The sequence below is a fragment of the Lissotriton vulgaris genome, chromosome 8 (assembly GCF_964263255.1).
Source record: "Lissotriton vulgaris chromosome 8, aLisVul1.2, whole genome shotgun sequence".
Taxonomy (NCBI): Eukaryota; Metazoa; Chordata; class Amphibia; order Caudata; family Salamandridae; genus Lissotriton; species Lissotriton vulgaris.
In genome coordinates this window covers 165,124,720-165,146,457 of record NC_141696.1, presented here as the reverse complement: position 1 = coordinate 165,146,457, position 21,738 = coordinate 165,124,720, and the positions used below count along the sequence as shown (strand labels likewise).

Here is a 21,738-nt window from a genome sequence, read left to right as displayed (position 1 = left end):
AGTTGCGGGCCTGATATATGGGGTGCCTTTAGTACTGGAGGGGCTAGTCCTAGTTAAACCTGATATTTCACCTTGTAACTGACTAACCTCATTCCGCATTTCCTGATTCTCTCCTCTGAAAGTATCTACTTCCAGTCTTAATGCTGTAAGGGACTCCAACAGAGTAGTCAAGACTGTATTAGTATCCATCGCTCAGGCCGTTGTAAAACTTGGGCTTGTCACTCTGTCACGGTTCAGAACAGATTGACCCACCTGTAGGTCCAGACACGGCGGGAGCGAGGAAGATGCTAAGTTCACTCCTCCCTAGGGAAGGTACTCCAAGCGAGCGATTCTGATAACACCTCACCCAGAGAACCCCACCCAACGAAGGGGAAAAGTGGAGAAATAAAATATAAAGGACTGGCAGCCAGAAATCATCCACAGCACAGAAGGACAGTGGGACCCTCTCATCGGGGCTCTGATCTGTGTACCTGCAGTAATACACAATAAAGACGGTAAGTACTCCCCCCCTTTCCTGCTCTTGACCTATACTATAAGGGCAGTTTACAATAACACTCACTTATAGAAGCTGCCACAAACATCCAAGGAATCCAGGAGTAGAAAAAATAAAGGAACAAAAATAATGGAAGAAAAAGAAAACGAACCAGCAGCACCTCACAGTTTTGTATAGAATGTATGTTTTTAACAGAAAACCCAAAAAAGCATAGGGCTTGGAACTTTTCAGCTGCTGTTGTTTTCAGAGAAGAGAAATACCTTAATAGGTTCAGGGTTCGTTTATCAAGTGATTCTCTTGCCTTCTTAGTGTTCGGTAGATGTCCCCATCTGAACTGACACCCAGCCTGGATGTCCGCTCTTAACTCAATGTTGAGGCTTCCAAAATGAAAACACAATCCGGGATCCGTTGATTCTAAAGAAAAGTCACGACTCCCAGGAAGAACAAAAAAGAATAACTGAAAGCGTGGGGAACTGCTCTCAGCGTGGTTTGTGCAGTGCGAGTCTTCCTGCTCTGAACGGCACAACAGTTCCAAGGTGAGGAGCGCCGCGCTGCTCTGCAGGCGTCTCCTCTGAAATCCAGCGCGGCTCCTGCCGCTCGCGGAAAGAACAGAATGCAAGGTCAGAAACCCCGCGCTCGATCCAAACAGTAAATGGTCTCTGAATCTAATTGATGGCACACGTAACTAGGCTCTGAACTCGAAGAAGGCTAACACTCCAGGTGACAAGCCCCGAGTTACCAGGAAGTGCAGCTCTTAAGGAAGAGGGAGGGGGAACCACCGCACAGACACAAAGAACAGACACACCTGCAGGCATTCTGGGACATAAAGTCCGAGTCTACCACACCTAAATCGTGACAGCCTAGAACCCAGGCTTCCTGGTTGCACATTTTGCAGTTTAGCTACTGGATTAACAGCTGCTCTGTCTCGTTTACCACCTAAGGGCAGTGCTTTTTATTCAGTTTGATAAAAGAGCTATATAGGACACTCTAAATAAATTCATTGGTCACATGTTAAATCAAAGGTGTCTAACTCATGTCCATGAGGGCCAGATAAATGCTAGATTTTCAGGAAAACCACTGACTATGCAGATGTTAGATTCATATTTTTGTATGCACTATTACCTTGCTTGGATATTCTGAAAAACAGGGAATGCATCCAGGCTCTATGGACCTATGCTGGACACCTCTCTGCTAAACCAATCTGATATAAACAGACTTTCTTTTTTTTTAAAACACACACAAAAAAAGTTAAGAGACGGCAGGTCACTCTTTGTGTGTTAAAATCACTGACTTAAAGTGAATGCCTCTCTGAAGGAATTACACATTATCAAAACCAAGAGGTGCAGAAATACCATGAAGTGGGCTCTCAAGTTACTGAAAATATTCAGTGAGGCACAATGGAAGGTAAAGGGCAGAGCCGCAGACACTGCCTGATACAGGCTCCCACCTTTCTTGTTCACTCACAAGTACATGCATATATATATATAGTTCTTAGGTTGAGCCTAGGCAGGGCTGTCTCTTTGAAAAATTTTGCATACACTTTGTAGGCTTACAGCTCGCCCGCTTACCTTTTTACTCATCCCTTTGATTGTCCTTTAAAAATGTTTACTTGCCAGTGGTGAATCTTTCCTCTTTGTCCCTCCTTTTTAGGTCTCGGCTCTAGACAGCGTGCATGCGCTGTCGAGAGAGACATGCTATATCTACTGTTGTGGGCTTCAGCCCGCCCATAGGCTTGTCATTAGCTGGCTCCCACATGGCTCTGGCATTCCTTCTCTCCATTGGTCCATGGCATGCATGTTTCATGCCGCTTTCAGACTTTAGCCCTCCCTGAGATCACCGACCAAGTAGTGCTAAACATACGCAGTGGTCATTTTATTGCATTGTTTTGGGACTACTTTTTTATAGCTGTACAACACACCCAGGCTTGTTTAGCCCTGGCCCGCAGCTTTGTTTCTTTTGCTACTTCTTACCACGGGTTTTAGAAGACGTGATCATTCCAGTTCCTTTCGAAGGCCAGGCAGCACTGATATGTATTCAAAAAAGCATCATCATGGAGGATGATGATGTTGCAACTCGGGGAATCCTGCTCTCAAAGCCGGATGAAAGACATGCCACTAAAGAGCATCTGTGTAGATGAATTTGGCAGCTGTTGTATGTTGACACTGAAGAAAACACCAGCCAGAGTTGGTACATTTTCGAGCAGCTCGAATGCACATGATTATTACTGTTAGTTTTTTTTTTTACATGAAATGAGTAACATCGCTTTTTGATGTTATTGCAGACTCCAAACTAGAATTCTGCGGACCTGAGTGGTGCCTTGAAGTTCAGTTTGGCACCAACAGCGAAGACACATTTAAGACATTTCAATCTGCAGTGTTGTTTTTTTCCTTCAGGTCCCAGCTCATAAAATAAACATTTAGCAGAAAGTGATCATCAGCCTCCCTCTGACTGACCGCTGAGTAGAGACGGTAAACATCGCCCGTTTCATGGGGTGTCCTCTGCTCAGATAAGTCCATTTGTCTCTTAACGAAGCAGTCAAGTATAAGCTCGCTGCTTTTGTGCGGCCTACACAGAAGTGCTGGAACCTCAAACTTTAATCGGAGAGGTTGAAGTCAGTGGGCTCGGCTCGTAGCCATTAGTGTAGTAGTCCTCTCGACTCAGATGACTAGTAAGGAAGTTCTCACCTTGACGGAAAATCGCCTCGCCATAGCGAGCATGCAAGAAGAATTTGAGGTCTTCCAGCGGATGATGTACTCCACCACACCCCGCTCATCTTGCATAGTATGAGACAGGGACCTCCAGCAGGATCTTGAAGGCCACGTCCCATGAGACATGCATATAGGCAGGCTGCACTTATGGACCATAGTGCTAAATGGACGGAAGAAAAGATCTGCTTGGCAAAAACATCAATCTGTATGGATTCCATAGCTGGGGTGTTGGTTTTTAAAGAGTTAGGATTACACTTACTGGTCAAAGCCTGCACAATAAGACTTTCCGAAGTGGGGTGCTTGGTGAGGAAGTTCAGATCCCAGGGCACAGGCCTGCGTTGCCTAGCTACTTGACAACCAATGGACAGACATGAACATTGTTTTGACCACGTAGCCATCAAAGAATCCCTGAGGGCATTACAAAATGGGATTAGGGGCATTTTATAAGTCAAAGTACAAGATATAATTAGCATAATGAGGGGAAAGCATCTTGGAGTATCCCCTATTCTGGAATAGATTAAGCTCTGCTGTTTTTGCAGCGAGACATCGGTCAAGCTTGGGCCAATGCCGGTTTGAAGTGTGAGATTAGTGGCGGTAACACGTCTTCTATTAGCAGCTGTGGAGGAGCAACGAGAGCTCATGTCAATTTTAATGCCGGAGTGGACGTCAGTACCAGAGTCAGTACGGGCTCACGAACAGGAAACAAACAGATAGCATTAAAAATAACCCGCATGGAGGCTCCTGCGGCTACTTGGAGAGTGAAGGCACTAGAGGGAAAGCGCACTACATATTTGCAGCACAGCTTCCTTGAAGCCCTACATCTGCTGCAAGATCGACAATGGACGAGGGATCGTGGGGCGCATCAGGAACCACCTGGGGTATCAACTCCGTGGTCAGTGAGTTCAAAGGAATATGGCTAAGATAGATACCATTGCACCTGCTCTTTGGAACCAGGATAGCGGAATAAGGCTGAGTCACGCTTTGCTTTGTTGGACTTGAGGTTGGACTTTGACAGAAATGTTTTTGAAAAAGCAGTGTATCTGTCGCAAGAACAGCCTTGTGATTGGGCCTGTGACTGAAATGGGAGCTGGACCTGTGACAAAACCATGACTTCTTTTTATGACCGGTGATGTACCGCTTCACCTTGCCCTCTTGAATTGCATTCAAGTGTATCAGGGAGCACTGGACACACGGCTTGAAGATGTCCCGGGAGCCCAGGGACCAAAGGCACACCTCATGAGGGTCCGTGACTCACACCTGCTTGTGGCAGTCTCAACATGGCTTAAAGCCTGTCATTTTCAGGGGGAAGGGGGTGGAGACAAATAGTTCCCTAGCAAGCTGTCTTGTTAGAAATTTTAAACCATTGGAAGACCAACAAAGTTGACAGAACAGCTTCGGATCAGCATCGAAAATCATAAAAAAGATTGATGTTAGCGTACAGCGGTGACACTTATATGCGTGATGCTCTGTCACATTTGGGCGGTATGGAGTACTTCAGAGCACAGCGCCACCTACTGGAGCACAGGAGCACTGATGAAAGTCAGAGGCTCACTGTGTCCATACCAGCTCTTGATAAAACAGTTATTGATGTGAAAGCTAAATATTAAATTTTTTTATTCATAAAAGTAAGTTGTGCAATGTGCGGTATATCAAATCACACTTGTGTTTAAAATAACAAAGTACCAAGAAGTGAAAACAAACAGTAGCACTTGCATTGGGCAGCAGGTTGAGTCAGTGCTGTGTTGCTCCCTATCCCAAACTACCGACCCGCCCCAGGACAATGGAGAATTCCCTCAAATTCTCCCTACTGAACCTTGTTTTTGAAGGAGGCATTTTTCTTTCTCTTGGTTACATGATCAACTCATGGGACCAAGCAACTCTGCATCTTGGACCCACGCAGCAGAGGCTCTTGCCAGGGTTCAGTGGGCTGCATAGAAATTTCTGCCATGGACGTCAATTAGGGTTCACAAATGAGACCTCCAAGTCACCTGTTGCGACCCCTGCCCCCTTGCTTGCAAGCCCTGGCTGTTTGTTAGCCTTGGCAAGCGATCTGGTGGCATAACATCAGCAGCAGTGTGAACAGAGCTTGATTGAACTGCGGTGCTGAAGCTCTGCCTGCAGAGACATCAAGATGACCTGCAAACTGGGCCTAGGTGGGGGGAAAGAACTCATCTTACTCGTTGCCTTGGTGACCCCGGGCCGAGCCGGCCAGAGCAGTCCTTGATTTGATATATTGTATGTATTTGCTGCAGGGTTAGGCCAGGAAGCGGAGTGAATGAGCACAAAAAACGTGCAGCATGGCGGGGCATGATTGGACAGTGACTAACTACATGTGCTACAGCTAGTAGAACGTGTAAGTGCAAGCATGCACCTGCTGCACCCTACCTTAGCTGAGGACGTGGTGCCACTGTGTGTGGGATCGATGACCGGGTTCCAGGGCTGTCAATCTGGTAGCGCATGAAATCGCTATCGATGATGGCCCTAGAAAGAATTATTGGGATGCCTCAGCGCTGCAGTAAAAGCAGCGCTCACGCATTGCAGCTTCGGAGTCAAGTCAGACTTGTGCCTGCTGAGTGGGTTCTGGGTGTCAAGACTGTAAAGTGACTGACTAGAATCAACGCAAGTTCAGGACCGGGCCATGAGTCACCTGCGAGGTCCTTGGAATATGAGGGGTGGGAAAGGGGGCTTTAGAGGTATACTCCCTTGGTGTATTGTGACTCAAAGGACTAAAGTCGGAAGCTAAAATCTTTGACTACGACGAACCTTGTTAGAGTGCCTGACCAGTGCTCCATTGCGGTCAGTGTCAAATTGTGCCTAAGTCCTGTTCTACCATGACCATTTACTATCATTATGAATATGGGCTTCTTGGTGCTATTTCTACTTACAACTTTAAAATGTTCATATTGCTGGTTCCCCCTATTGGATTTTGCAATTCTGGAGTCATTTTGTTTATGAACTGTTTTTTACTCAATTGTGCCTCATTTGCTTTGGGATTTTTATTGTTTTGCATTTTGACTTAAAGCTTTAGTTCTGTATAAACACGTAACACATTGCCCCTAAGTTAAGCCTGTCTGCTCTGTGCCATATCGACCAGGGGGTTAAAGTCAGATTTGTTTACTAACTTTAGTGGCTAAAACGGACAAGGATTGTGAGTATTACTTGAGGTGGGTAGTTACACCCCTCAACTAATAACCCAGTTTCTTAAAGTGGGACACCACGGTCTCAATACTCACAATTGCTCCCCATTTAGTTAGATATTACCTGGGCTATTGAAGTACAATGCTCCGAAACTATGAGGAGACAATTTCAATATACTAGTTAATAATCTCCTTGACCACTCCACCACTCGTCCACACTGTAACTCTCCTTAGGACAGCTGACAGCATGAAGAACATTGTTGAAGATTTAGGTCTTCGTGATAAATGGAGGGAAAGAGCTAGCCACTAGAAGATTTACTCGTTACATCGCAAACAATTGGGCCATAGGATCCCAAATAAATTATTGGTTTGTAGACTGAAAGTTGTGACCAAGTTAGACACTTTGCATATACTCCATCCTTTCTTTCAGACCATGCCTTAGTCACATTAGGTTTAGCTCTTGAAGCAAGGGGGGCTTTCCAAGGATGGACAAAGATTAGAATGCTTTCCCAAACATCATCAATGCAGGATCTTGAGTCAAACACAAAGCTTTTTACTAAAGCAAACCAGGGTATTTGTCTACTAAACATAGTATGGGACACGCACAAGGTGTTCCATGAAGAAGAGGCTATACAGAAAGCTAGGAACCTCCAAAATGCTGAATATGGGGACAAATATGGGAAAATCCTAGCATGGAAAGTGAAGACATAAAATGCTAGTAATAATATTGTTCTTATGCTGGATGGCTAGACAGTATCCAAGAGCAAAAATAGACCAAGCCCCGCATAATGAGCAGACAGTCCTGAGACCGAGAAAGTTTGGTGTTTGACCAGATTCTCCTAGTCTTACCACACAAGGGCCGCAGGATCAGAACAACTTAATTCAAGAAATGTCAGGGATAGAAATAAAAGTTGCAATGTCTAAAATAAAAAAAATGGGAAAACTGCTTGCCCGGAAGGCATTTCAGGGTAGTGCATAAAGTCATAGAAAAGGAATTTATTCCAGCCTGGAAAGAACTGTTTAAAAGCATTTTGATTAAAGTACAAAAGCCCTCGCCTTCTTGGGATGAAGCATAATGGTTATTCTTAAACTTATTGAGATCCCACCTAAATGTGAATCATGCAGACCAATAGCATTACTGAAAAGCAATTACAAGACCTTTGCAAAGATATTTGCTAATAATCAGGCAGGCGTGGCGGGGAAACCAGTCAGTGAGGATCAGAAAGAATTCATCCCGGGAAGACAATTTAGTGACTAGGTTTACCAGGCAACTGCAGATATAGATGATGCTTGTGCTCAGTAACGTTTAATGCTGCTAAAGTATTTGTTTAGGTGAACTGGGGCTACTTGAAGGCATGATAAAAAAAAATCTGGGATTGCACTCAATTTTATAGAGTCAATTAAAGCCTTGCATGATCATTCTATTGCCAGGATCTTAATAAATATTTCTGTGAAAGTGCATATAAAAAGGAGGTACTCGGCAGGGATGGCCCCTTCCACCTATTCTCTTTTATTTACTTAGCCAAAGGTTCAATAAAAAGTCAGAACTGATAAAGAAATAGTCCCTTTCAAGTTCATGATCATCTGCACTTTCTGCACCTTAAATCATAAACATTAGAAACATTATAAGATGGGGGAAGAATTAGACAAACATTGCTTGAAATCATGGGAAAGAATCTAAATGGAAGTACCTGCAGCTGTCCCTGTGGCCTGCTGCACAGGTAGGAGAGAGGAATAAGGCTGTGGACCACTCTATTTTACAGGCAGAGCAGTCAGGCAAACAGATCTTCAAGGTGGTACAGTCGTTTTTTAAACCCAAGTGCATTGAGAGGGAGGTTTCACCGACAGCTACTCTATGCGAGCAAATCTCTGAGTTCTTTGACCAAAAGATCAAAAAGGTGTATGCATCTTTTGGACCAGAAATAAAAACGTTGAAACAGGACCTCGCGATTACAGACGAGCCAGGCGAGACCTTTACCCAGTTCATGAATATTTCCCTGAGTGAGGTAAAACAAGAACTCATCCGATGCAAATCCGGATCCCCAGACGACCCATGCCCAGCAAAACTATGGAGCTCTCTTGCTGAGTTTGTAGCTCCCACACTACAACAAATCTGGAACTCATCCATCACTTCGGGTATACTTCCGGACGTCTGGAAACATGCTACTCTCCTCCCACTAAAGAAAAAACCTAATGGGGATCCAGAAGACCTTAGTAATCTCCGCCCTATATCACTCTTAGCCGCCCCGGGGAAAATGTTGGAGAAAGTCATACAGCGCCAACTGAGCAAATTTGTAGAAGTAAACAAGGTACTACATGAGACACAGTCAGGCTTTCGACCCGGCTTTAGTACGGAAACAGCGCTTATTGAGGTAGCTGAGTCAATAAGGTGGTGGATGGATGCAGGTAACTCAGCAATGCTGGTACTCCTGGATCTGTCGGCCGCCTTCGACACGGTGGACCACACCAGACTACTCAGCCGCCTGGCCGAGATAGGCATCCAGGATAAGGCGCTGGGATGGATACACTCCTATCTGTCCCAGAGAACTCAAAAGGTGGCACTAGGGACGATTTCTTCAGCACCCAAGGCCCTCAGCTGCGGAGTTCCGCAAGGGTCGGCTCTCAGCCCCCTTTTGTTCAACATCTACCTTGCGCCTCTCTTTACGTTGATTGCCAACTGGGGTGTCAAGGCAATTTCCTATGCCGACGACACCCAGTTGGTATTTCCGTACTCAGAGATGACGCAGGAGTCCTTTTCGAACTTCAAAGGCTGTCTCCAAGACATTGCCCATTGGATGAACACGAATAAATTAAAATTAAATGCCAATAAGACCGAAGTGATCTTCTTTGGCAGAGGCCCCACCCCCGCCTCAGAACTTTGGTGGCCAACGTAGATGGGCTTAGCCCCCTCTCCCAGCCGCACGGCAAAAAATCTTGGAGTGAGATGGGACGATAGCATGTCCTTTACCTCCCACATCCAACAAGTTGCCGGTTGCTGTTTGAGCAAACTGAGAAATCTCCGAAAAATCTTGAGACTCCTCCCGGAGAGCTGCCGGAAAACGGTTATCCATGCCACTGTTACATCACGGCTGGATTACGCCAATGGACTCTACCTAGGCCAACCAAAATACCCGACGCAAAAACTTCAGGTAGTTCAAAATGCGGCTGCGAGACTGTTACTGCGAATTCCTCTCAAGCAGTCAGTCTCTCCGCATCTTCGCTCACTGCACTGGCTGCCAGTTGCCAGCAGAATTAAATTTAAAGCACTTACGCTGGCGTTCAGATCTCTGCATGGCTCCTGCCCAGAGTACTTGAAAAACCGCCTCCCGAGATACTCCCAAACCCGCGCACTTCGGTCCAACTGCCGTGTTCAGCTGGCCGTCCCGCGTACGAAAAAAGCTCGACTAGGCGGTCGGACTTTCTCGGCAAACGTCACCTCTCTTTGGAACACCTTACCACAAGAAATCCAGCAGGCCCCTTCTGAACCTTGCTTGAAGAAGCTGCTGAAAACATGGCTCTTCACCCAACCCCGCTAGCTTTCCTTTTTCAGCCTCTAGGTCGACCATGTTCCTCTAGCGCCGGGACACCTCCGAGCGAGGTAGCTGTTCGCGCTCTATAAAATGCAGTAAAAAAAAAAAGCCTCATAAAAGTGGATGCAAGAAGTGGGGAATTCCCAATTCAGATGATGTACACGTCTGTGACTTGCACTGATCTAAAAATATTCTGAGAAGATGTAAATAGAAGATCAGCCGCTACCAAACATGAATTTGAGGTAAGCCCACCCTTAATTCTAATGGCGAATGCATAAATAACAATAATAAAGGACCAGAACAAGGTAAAATAGATGTTCTACTTGATGCTGATTGCTAGTCATCCAATCTGTAAAAACATTTATAGGCACTAATCCTTCAAATGTTAAAGAATGGATTAAAGTATTAGAAAGCACTTATCAGCCAGATAAGCCCAGCTCCAGCGAGACAAAAACTCAATATTGGCATCAGATAACAGATTGTGTGGGGGCAAATTGTTAAAAGTGTGGTCCAATGATTATATCAAGTGTTTGTTGGAGAATTGATATTCTCAGTGTACCATCCAGAATGTGGCGGTGTAATCGAACTGACATGCTACACATAAGGTAGGGTGATCCCACCTAACCTCAGCACAGCGAGCCAATCAGCATTAAATGACTGATGGTGACTAGGACTTGTGCAACTCAAACTTTGACTAAAATCACACATTTTCCTCACATTTCTGTGAAGTAAAGTTTCAGAATCTGCAGGGATCCAAACATTTCATACCACATAGCGGTCCCACACTTTTTCTGATAAACATGGTACCCTACAGGTGTGGCTGGACCTATCGCCCATGACAGGAACAGGTAAACACTTGGACAGGTTGAGGTCCATGACATCTTCACATGGTTACAGTTTTGGTCTGTTACACATTTAGAGTACGAAAATGTCCTGAGATTAAATAAAATTCAGTCCATCTTGAATTCCCCTGGGCATTTAGGTTTCAGAAATAGAGCAACTTTCAACATGTCGAGTTAGAGATGAATGGATTTTACACCCTTTCTATTGGCCTAATATGGCAAAAAGATACCCAAAAGAATCCAAACTTCCTCTAGCTTGCAATGGGGATGTTCCAGGACACGGGGAGCTCAAAAAGTCTGCAAAGACTTTTAGGGGTGGAAGAGGACAGATGTCTGGCCGGGCAACTCCACACACCATTAGAAAAAAAATACAAGTGGCGCCAACTGCTTTTACTTTTAATTGTGTGATGTCCACATGCTGTGCGCGTTGCTCAACACACAACACAAAAATATATAAAACTCTGGACATGAGGAAAGATCTCCCCTTGCATCCTGATGACTTTTTTTCCAAAGAAAATCCTTCTAGTACATGCACCAGAATGATTTTCTCCCGGAATGTGGAGGATGGAACATTCACATCCTCTGAATTCCAGAGGTAATAGGAAGGACATAAACATCTAATTCTACACAGTCTCGTTCTTCACAGTTAAGGAGTTACGAGTCAGGATCCCTTTGTTTACTGTGGACTGCTGTATTTTCATTTCAAAGAGTAAAAGTTATTTTCTATTTGAAGGCCTGTGCAAGTCCGAGCCCCTGAAGGAACTGTGCTCACTGTAGGATAGAGGTGATGGCTCAGGCCACAAAGGTAATTTCAAACCTGCCTATCCATGGAGAAAGATTAAGTGAATCTGCATGCAGGTAGCATTTGTCCCTTCACATGGGGAGCTGAGTGATTTCACCAACGAGATTACCTATGTCGAGGAAGTAAGTCACACGTATGTCACAAGTAAGGGGAAGGTGGCAATGGGAGTAAAAGCATAGCTTCAAAAGCAGATGGAATAATATTGGTGAATTGTGCTTAGTCACTCTTAAACAATGGACGCAATAGGATGGTTAAGACTTGACGCATGGTACTGGAAAGGTATGGGAAAGCTAAGTGGCTAGAACTTCTCATGACAGCTCTTAACTTACGAAAGCAGCAACTTGATTAGGAACTCATTTATTTGAAGTGAACGGGATTACTCTATGTTGGAGCCTTGTGCTAGTGTACATGAGTACCGATCATGTTATCAGAAGAACTGCAGAAGTTGACAAGCTTAAAGTAAAGTTCCATATGTGAAGGTGAAGGTTTGAAGTTCTACAATAATGTGGTTACTTTTAATACAGTTACAATGGATACTCAGTTGATATTAGCAAAGATGACTAATATTGCCCATCCCCAAAAGATCCGGGGCCACCCCACCACCAACCTCTTTTAAAAAGACTATGTTCTCTTACTGAGACAAACAAGAATCCAAGAATTGCCCTGTAGAGCATGTCTGATACTTCACAGCTACGCACAATTTAGCAATCCAGAAGTAAACCTCACGAGAACCGAAATCCTGATTTAGGGAAACAAAATTTAAAAACCAAAAAACTCTAAAGTGTTTGGTACCTGAATGGGAATCAAATTAACAATACTTTTTAGCAGTAAGGCAACATTTTATCTGTTTGTTTCTTTCATATATCCAAGATTCTGTTGAATATAGCTAAAATCACTCTAGGTCCAAATATTCAAATGTAAAGTCTTTCCTTTTGTTGTAAATTGTTCTCTAAGCATTGGTATTTTTTGAAAATGGGCGTTATTGTAAACTAGTTTTCAATAATTTTTGGCAGACCTTCGAAGGAGAACGGGGCTCGCTGTTCCCGAACACGAGATTTGCTTAACGTCGTTTAAACAGGCTGAAAATCATGAAGTCTAAAAGAAAGACACCACGGAAATGAAATATCATTATTTGCCCTGATGAAGTCCCTATAAGGGATGAAACGTGTTGGATGGGTCGCCATAAAATGATTGAAAACTGCTTTGCCATACAGAACATTTAATAAAAAAATACCAACGCTTGGAGAATAATTTACAACAAAAGGAAAAGACTTTACATTTGAATATTTGGATCTAGAATGATTAGAGCTACACACACAACAGAATATTGGACCTATGAAAGAAACAAGCAGATAAAATGTTGCCTTCCTACTAAAAAGTATTGCGGATTTATATTGAGGTTTGCCGGCTGTCAAAACTCTAGGAGTAGGCATAATATATATGAAAAATTGGGGATATTGACCAGTGTAGTTGAAAGGATCACTATTGCCATTTGTTTTGAAAGTGGGTAACCAAATTAAGATGGAAACTGAATACAAATACTTTGGTGCTTTCATTGACCATCGCAGTTCATTTCTGCCTCACAAACAATGTATCAAAAAAGAGCCACTGCACTGCTTCACATATTCTGTGCCTGTCAAAAAACGTCAGAGCCCATCGGTGACTCCAATCTTGAACGTCATCCAAGCAAAATGAATCTCAACCATCCCCTGTGGCTAAGAGGCACAGCAGAAAGAGACACACAATACCAAGATAATATCATTTCCAATCTCAAACCTGACTAGAATTTGGATTTGACAAAAACAAGTGCCCGGCAAGGAGCTTTCCTGAGGATGTGCTTCAACCTCTGCCAAGCTGAACCAGACTGCTTTGGCTGGGAATTATGAACTCAGGCGATAAATTCCAGGCACGCAACTGTTTTAAAAATCTCTGTCACCCTTGCAAATAAGGAGTAATTGAGACACTCCAGTGAGCTGCATGATCTTTATTTAACACCCACGAAAACATGCAAGCCGTGTCCCTCTTGGAAGATTGCCGAAAATTAGCAAAGCGTGCCCATGCCGAGACTGTTATCAACAGTTAACTGACAGAAGGTGCTGGTTAAGGACTCTTCAACATATTGGACATCCACTCATACAGGAATGCTGCAGTGATGTACATGCAAGGAACCAACATCATGCCAAGTTCCCACTTGGTAAAATATCTGAACACTGTAGAAAATAAATTGAAACCTATAGGAGCAAATTAACTCAGAAAGGATTATCAATTCAGTTGTCTGTTCTTAGCTAATTATTTTGGACATTTTCGCAAACTGTTAAAAATGCAACTGTTGTAAGTAACCCAGCATACATATATTTAGTACCATTTTAGTAGTACCACAACAATTTCCCCATTTCAGCAAGGATCCCTGGGGTTTTCCTCATTATGTGGGTATGGCTTCGCTTTAGTTAACCGTTTAGAGACCCTCTCTAGAACTTACAGTTCTCCAGTGTTGCAAATCAATTTCAGTGTCACCCTTACTAGTGTGTCCCTGCTCACGGTGGGAGTCACACATTGTGATTGGTGTACATGGCCCCAAAAATTCCCACACCAGAAATCCTGACGGCAAATGGTTAGTTCTGAGATGTGGGCCCTTAAAGATTGAAGAACTTTTGAGCAACAAATGTGAGGTGCCATGCTCTTTTCTAATACCCCTCAGCACCCTGAACTACACGGAAATCAGACAGATAATCAGAGCCTGGAGGCTACATATTATAAGACATACCGGTGATTAGACTGACATCCCTTTCACTGTTGCGCTCTGAGTTTGCAAGTTTCCTTTTGAGAGATGGGTTTATTGGGCTTGCACAAGCATCACAGAACTGGCTCAGGTCCACTGACCTTATCAGTTCAAGACACTGATTATGAAACATTTAAAGCAAATCAATAACAAAGATTTGTTAGATCACAGCTCTGACGTGTGTCACCTCCCAACCCCTATTTGACACTAGTCTTCCATTGTCAAAAGAAGCACAGCAACTAAAACATATGCAATATCTGCTGAAAAAACCCAACTTTCCCTCAACAGGATAACATTATACACAGATTCTACTTTCAAATGGACTATGAAGGCCTATCATCAAACTATATAGAATAACATTTGGGAATGCATCGCAGCCCCAGAAACTGCTTTTACCTTTTAGAGCAGTGTCATTTTAATAGCTTTCCAATAGGCTGTCATTATAAATTGTTTTATTAGTTCATGCCTAGAAACAGCATTAGCTGCCTCTCCGGCATCAAATTTAAAAAAAACATTATAAATGCAATAGGTCTTGCATTTTTGGGGAGTTAGAGCTACTGGCATAGCTCAATAGATATGGGACAGAAGTTGCCACTTTGCAGGTGCCGAACAGAGCACTGCTCCATGAAACGTCCGGAAAGCCTAAAACGATGTTGATAGCCTACAAAATAAAAAGGCAGATCAGGAGGACCAGGAGGAACCGCAGACGTATTGGGATGGCCAACCCAAGCAAATAATGAGTGAAATCACCTGGGCGTCACCCAAGCACACAAATGCGAATCAGACCCAATGCACCAATATAAACCCTGCCTTTCTAACTGACACAACAACGAACAAATGGCAGTTCATGGGCATGCCAAAAGCCAATAGAGGAGATAAACAACAGGTCTTACAGACAGCGCATGTAAGCCGCCTAGGCTTGACCTAAAAAGTGATTATAAAAGATAGCATTAGCACAACTGCCTAAAATGTTGATGGCTCCATCTCTGTTTTTATTATTTATTTTTGTGAGTTAATTTTTATATTTTAATTTCCACATACATGCGCACAACATTTAGACATCTGTATTTTTAGGTTATTATTTACTTTTAATCCTTTGATGCCTATTATATTTTTTTTAACTAATTTTTTATAAAATATGGTGTGTGGCAGAGCTTCCTTGTGATAATAATGCATGTTACATACAAAACAGGTGTGAGTACATTTGAATATGGCTGAATTTAACATTAGACAAGGTGTGTAATAGGTGTAAGACCTGGAAAAACAGACTGATTAACTAGCAAATGCTAACAAATGTGTGCTTGATTGCCATGTTCTTGAGATTAGAACCTCAATGCTTTTTACAATGTTCAGCTTAACAAAACAGTGAAAGGAAGCTTTCTCTTTCGCTAGGCCATGCTTTGTACGCAGCATGTTTCAGCAAAGGGACACTATTTGCATATTTTTGAAGCAAGTTAGGAGAAGAGTATGAACGACCACCTCCTCCTTTTGTAAGACATCATGGTGATATAGGTACATACATTACAGATGCAGGAGATGGGTTAGACACAAGGAACTGTTGTTGAAGGATAACGCTGAAGGGCTGAGTTTGACTACTAACACCAATGACAGCAGAAGGTATGCGGGTAAAATATGAATGCCTCATCACAATTCAAACATCGTAAACCAATACAGGCACATAAACTAGAAGGATCTCAATAACCAAATACTTTGGGTAGGGAACAGATTACCATGTTAGGGATGCATGATGAAATATGATAGGGACTCAACTAACATTTGCTTTATTCTGCATATTATATTCCAAGTTTATTTATTTTAGAGTTTTCTATAGCGCGAACTTGAACCGATTAGGTTATCAGAGCACTTTACATAGCACCAGTTCTGTTACATGTTATCACAGCAGTTTACATAGAATCAGTTACATTACACATTTCAGGAACTGGAACCGATTAGTTGACGGCGAGGAACGAGGCCACGCCTACCCTTAGGCCACGCCCACACGCCCATCTGTGTATAAAACGCTGACTAAAGCGCGCCATACCAGATAACCTCGCACACTCCTGAGGCGGAAGCCGGGAGCTGACCTACTTTTAAAATTGTATCACCTGTGTCACGCTATAATTGACTTTGTGTTCTTAAAACTTGCACTTACCCTCCTGGCATCACCAGAACTTGACTAAGGTTCGCCTTCACAGCGGAACTAGCGCTGTAGCGAACACCACGCAAACAATCCAATCCAGCCGCCATTGATGGCGAGGAACGAGCCACGCCTACCCTTAGGCCACGCCCACACGCCCATCTGTGTATAAAACGCTGACTAAAAGCGCGCCATACCAGATAACCTCGCACACTCCTGAGGTTTATAATAACAATGATCATTCTGAAACACAGGAGTCAGTATCTAGTACAGGTGATGGGGAAACAAAAAAGCCCTTCAAGCAACCTGCTTCCCTTCCCCAATTGGATGTACCCCAGCCATACCCATGTGCCAGGGAAAAACACTTCTGCGCCCCTTTTCCCCAGCATGTGTGAATGGAGCACACGAGGGAACAGATATCTGTCCCATTGCAGCAGTATTTCTGACCTCTTCCCTGCTAATAAAAACATAAAAGATATCTAAGGAGTCATAAGCCCCACAGAAAATCTAAAGCTCTTCGGGGGCCTAGCCACCTACTTGAAAGTCTAAAACAAAAGAACCTGTTATCTTGGTGCAAAGGGACAAGAGTGGCCAGTGTGTCGCAAGTGCCACCATCCTGCAGAACAGTCACAGATAAACAAGCAGTGTCCACTAGCAGCAAGGCTGCTAGGGCCTTAGGGACTCAAACTAGGGTGCAGGGGATACAAGTTCTGGGGACACGAGTGCAGAACACTAGTGTAGAAGACAAAGGTAGAGACATAAACATTTCCTTATTTATGCATTCCTGCAGTAGGGTAAACATCAAGATTCACCACAAAAGAATATAGTACAACTGATCTTCCTTGCAAATGAGGAACAATCTTCAGAATAACCATTGTAAAAGGGCTTGACAGCAGGATATGGAAATATGGAGAGGATGTTGGCAACCCTACAGAATGGAGATGTACATATATTCATATTCAGTCTAGCTCACTATGCTTCCCAAGCTTGAACCAGGAGCAGGTGGAGCATTGCACACAATATGGGCAGCATTGATTTGCAGCGATCCTCATCACTGGACTACATGAGTAGAAAGCAGTAACTCCTCACACAAGTTTCTATATCTTGCAGGTCAGGCCGTATCCCCACGGCGCGCTAGGTTTAGCCAAATAAATGCCTTTTAATATTCAGTGGCAGGAGGGAAACGGGTGTAGTCAGGCTTTAGCAAACCTGTTTGACCATTCTACTAAATGATGTATTCCCCGCCCGGGAGTTTTCTCTAGAATTGCTAATTTTCTTAACACCTACACATCGACACATATCACAAATACATTCAGATTCGACCTGCATGTCAATTTTTGGGGGGCTCTTTGTGTTAACTACATTACTGCGTGCGAAAACGCAAGTACTTATATTTCAGATTTATAAATAACAAAGCAACACTGTGACGTGTATGCAACCTATGAGGTAAAAGAGCAAAGAACGGTTTCACAATGGCAAATCAGAAATCTCGACGTTTGCGATCAGTTTTCAAAAGGCAGGATAGTTCCCGAGCCACAAGACTTTTATTTTGTATATTGCTCAACATGAATTGACCATCGTCTCGTACACAAAAAATATAATTAAAAATAATAACTAGCGTGTACCCACGAAAACGCAGGCCACCCAGGAACTAATAAGCAGAAGTTAAGTTTTCACCTGCTTCAAGGCTTGTAAAGATAATGCATAACCATGGTGAGTCAGACTGCCGCACCAAGTAGTGGGCTGTACTTCTCCTATACAACCAGGAAGAAGCCAGGCAGTGGACTGACAACGCCTGATAGCTACCGGCTTCCTGACTCCAAAACAGGCTGAGTCTGAACTGCATCCATCCCACCAGTCCCTCTCCTCCTACTGGAGGACGGGAAGGGTATCTTCCCGGAAGAAGGGGTTATCTGAAGGTGATGGAGAGATCCATTCGCCAAATTTACACACACATGTGATGATGTATCTTGATGATGGAGCGGAGGCTTTTCATAGGGTGTGCGGCTGCGGAAGAAAACGTGACGGGTTACGTTACACAAAATAGTGCGTCACAGAATAAAACTCACAGAATTCTGCGACGTAGAAGGAGACGGCATAGTTCTCCTCGCACCACTCCAGGGTGGAGGTTGGCGGGCCCCAGTAGCCGGGCCTGTCCGCTGCGGGAGCCATGGTGGAAGTGGGAGGGAGAGCTGAGTGGACGGAGAACGAGACTCCGCCTTATGGAGGCACCCGGTGCCTGGCGGCGAAGGGGAGGCGGGCCTGGGAGGAGAAAGAAAGAGAGTGGGGAGGGGACAAGGAGGCCAGGCTTTTTCACGGGATTGTCTATACGCCATGGCAACGCCACAAGCCAGAGGGAGGGGCTGGTCATGCTGTTTTCTCCAGTCATGCCCTGTAATAAAAGTAGACCTGGGAGTTAGCTATTTCTGCTGGTTTTTAATACTCGGGCTTTTGACAGTTCGGTTTAGTTGCTGACGTTAATTGAAATCAACGAATAGTTGAAAAGTCATCTACGGAAACTTACTTAGCCTTGAGCAAAGTAAAGTAGATCAAACTGAGGATAAGGTCTGACGAGTGAGTCACTTAAGGACTAAGCGAATGAGAGACTCTGTTCAATATTTATTTATATAAATTGCTAATCCTATTTTGTTTTCCCTGTCGAAACTTGCCGTTATTTTGCAAGATAGTTGTAATTTTTGACTTTTGTTCACCGTTTGTTAGGTATTCATCTCATATGATCTTGACGCTGTGCGGTCATTTATTGCAAACCGATTTTTTTTATTTTTATAGTTGGTTGACAATTGTAACAGTTGGCGGTCTAGTGGCCAAGAGCACGCACCCACTACATCCGCAGCCTGCGGGGCAATAATAAAAGAAAGGTGGCCGCTCGAAGTCGTCACTTCCGACCTATACACGGGTGTGGTCTCCTGTGTGTATCAAGCGCACTCCTGCCCCATGCGCAAGGCCTTTCCACTCCCTGTGGTACAAAAGGGGGTGGTGATGGACGGAGCATCTGAATCAATCAAACACTCACACCCAGTCAAAAGATCTGGGTTTAATCCATCACCGTTCTTTAGCCCACTCTGCCGCCCCAGTTCAGACATGGCTATATGCAAATCAGTCTGACCCTGTGCCTCATGGGAACAGTCCAGCCCGAACTGCCAAGCCATGTCTTCCCTGGACCGGAAACAAGCTTCCAAGGACCGGTTTCTGGCATTGCAGCCGTCTTCAGCCCGGCTTGCTTGAATCCAGTGGCAAAGTGAGCAAGGGACTCACGTCTGAGCATACCCTGCCACACTTATGGCGGCCAAAAGTGGTACTAAAGGGGGTTGTGATGGACGGAGCATCTGAATCAATCAAACAGGCACACCCAGTCAAAAGATCTGGGGTTAGTCCATCACCGTTCGTTAGCCCACTCTGCCCCCCAAGTTCAGACATGGCTATATGCAAATCAGTCTGACCCTGTGCCTCATGGGAACAGTCCAGTCCGAACTGCCAAGCCATGTCTTCCCTGGACCGGAAACAAGCTTCCACGGACCGGTTTCTGGCATTTCAGCCGTCTTCAGCCCGGCTTGCTTGAATCCAGTGGCAAAGTGAGCAAGGGGCTCACGTCTGAGCATACCCTGCCACACTTATGGCGGCCAAAAGTGGTACAAAAGGGGGTGGTGATGGACGGAGCATCTGAATCAATCAAACACTCAAACCCAGTCAAAAGATCTGGGTTTAATCCATCACCGTTCTTTAGCCCACTCTGCCACCCCAGTTCAGACATGGCTATATGCAAATCAGTCTGACCCTGTGCCTCATGGGAACAGTCCAGCCCGAACTGCCAAGCCATGTCTTGCCTGGACAGGAAACAAGCTTCCAAGGACCGGTTTCTGGCATTCCAGCCGTCTTCAGCCCGGCTTGCTTGAATCCAGTGGCAAAGTGAGCAAGGGACTCACGTCTGAGCATACCCTGCCACACTTATGGCGGCCAAAAGTGGTACAAAAGGGGGTGGTGATGGACGGAGCATCTGAATCAATCAAACACTCACACCCAGTCAAAAGATCTGGGTTTAATCCATCACCGTTCTTTAGCCCACTCTGCCACCCCAGTTCAGACATGGCTATATGCAAATCAGTCTGAACCTGTGCCTCATGGGAACAGTCCAGCCCGAACTGTCATCACCGAGGAGGCCTGCACCGTCCCCTGGTCCAAAGTGAGCGTAGATTTTAGAAGCTTCCCAGGGGGAAATCACATGCTTGTGATTATAGACGCATACTCAAAATATCCTGTTGTAGAACCCGTTGCGTCTACAACTTTCAACCACGTGGGAACAGTGCTGAAAAAAGTCTTTGCTATGTTTGGTTTTCCCCCAGAAGTACGCAGTGACAATGGCCCTCCGTTCCAAGGGGCCGAATTTGCTACGTTCCTCCAAAAGCGAGGCATATCTCATCGCCGCATCACCCCTCAGTGGCTTCAGGCCAACGGAGATGTTGAATGCTTCATGCGCACTTTGAACAAGATGTTCCGCATAGCGGTCGTGGAACAAGCAGACCCAGAGCAGAGACTCTACGAGTTCTTAAGAGAATATCGCAGCACCCCTCACTGTATGACCCAGCGGAGCCCGAGGGCCCTCATGCTCCATGGACCCCGCCGAGACCTGCTCCCTACCTGCCCGGGGTGGCCGTCACCTCAGCGAGAGGTCAAAGAAGTGCAAGAGAGAAGAACCCGACACAACCAGGACGTAAGCGTCCGCAGACGCGCCACCTCAAGAGCGATCAACCCTGGAGCGACAGTCATCCTATGAAACCGACGTCAGGGAGGAAAATTCCGGACAAACTACGAGCCTGGCACCTGGACAGTCACCGCTAACCATGGCACCATGGTAACCGCGCGCAGCGGAGAAGAGGGAAAATCCAGAAACATCTTGTGGTTCAAGAAGGTCCCGTCAGAACATCCACAGGAGACCTCAAGTGACCAAACAAGCCCCATGGCCATTGCCACACCCAAAGGTGGGGAGGAAGGATCGGCGAGTGGCCGAGTCGGCGAGGCCCCTGAAATAAGTCCCTCACCGCAGCACGGAGCCCGCTCCGAGGACCCCGGCATGGACAGCATGGGCGGGCGCACCGGCACCCAAAGATACAGCCTGAGACCGAACCTCCACCCAAGCCAGCGTCAGAGAGACTATGCCTGCTGAAGGTGTCCAGGTATCGCCGGCTGAGGCTCACGCAAGTACTGAACTTTGTGTAGTGGACTGTGTGATATGGTTAAGACAGTTTGATTGTGTTTATGATGATATAACAAAGAGAACTGAGTTGGATAGGA

The 21,738-nt window shown here is 44.9% G+C and overlaps 1 protein-coding gene across 1 annotated transcript in view; it reads right to left on the bottom strand.

Moving 5' to 3' along the window:
- Positions 1 to 18,681, bottom strand: part of ACER3 (alkaline ceramidase 3) — a 187,371-nt gene extending 168,690 nt beyond the window's left edge. The window contains exon 1 of the mRNA XM_086933885.1: positions 18,498 to 18,681. Within this exon, the coding sequence (XP_086790011.1) occupies positions 18,498 to 18,600 (103 nt within the window). The 5' untranslated portion in view covers positions 18,601 to 18,681. The remainder of the gene's footprint in view (positions 1 to 18,497) is intronic.
- Positions 18,682 to 21,738: the final 3,057 nt, after the last annotated feature.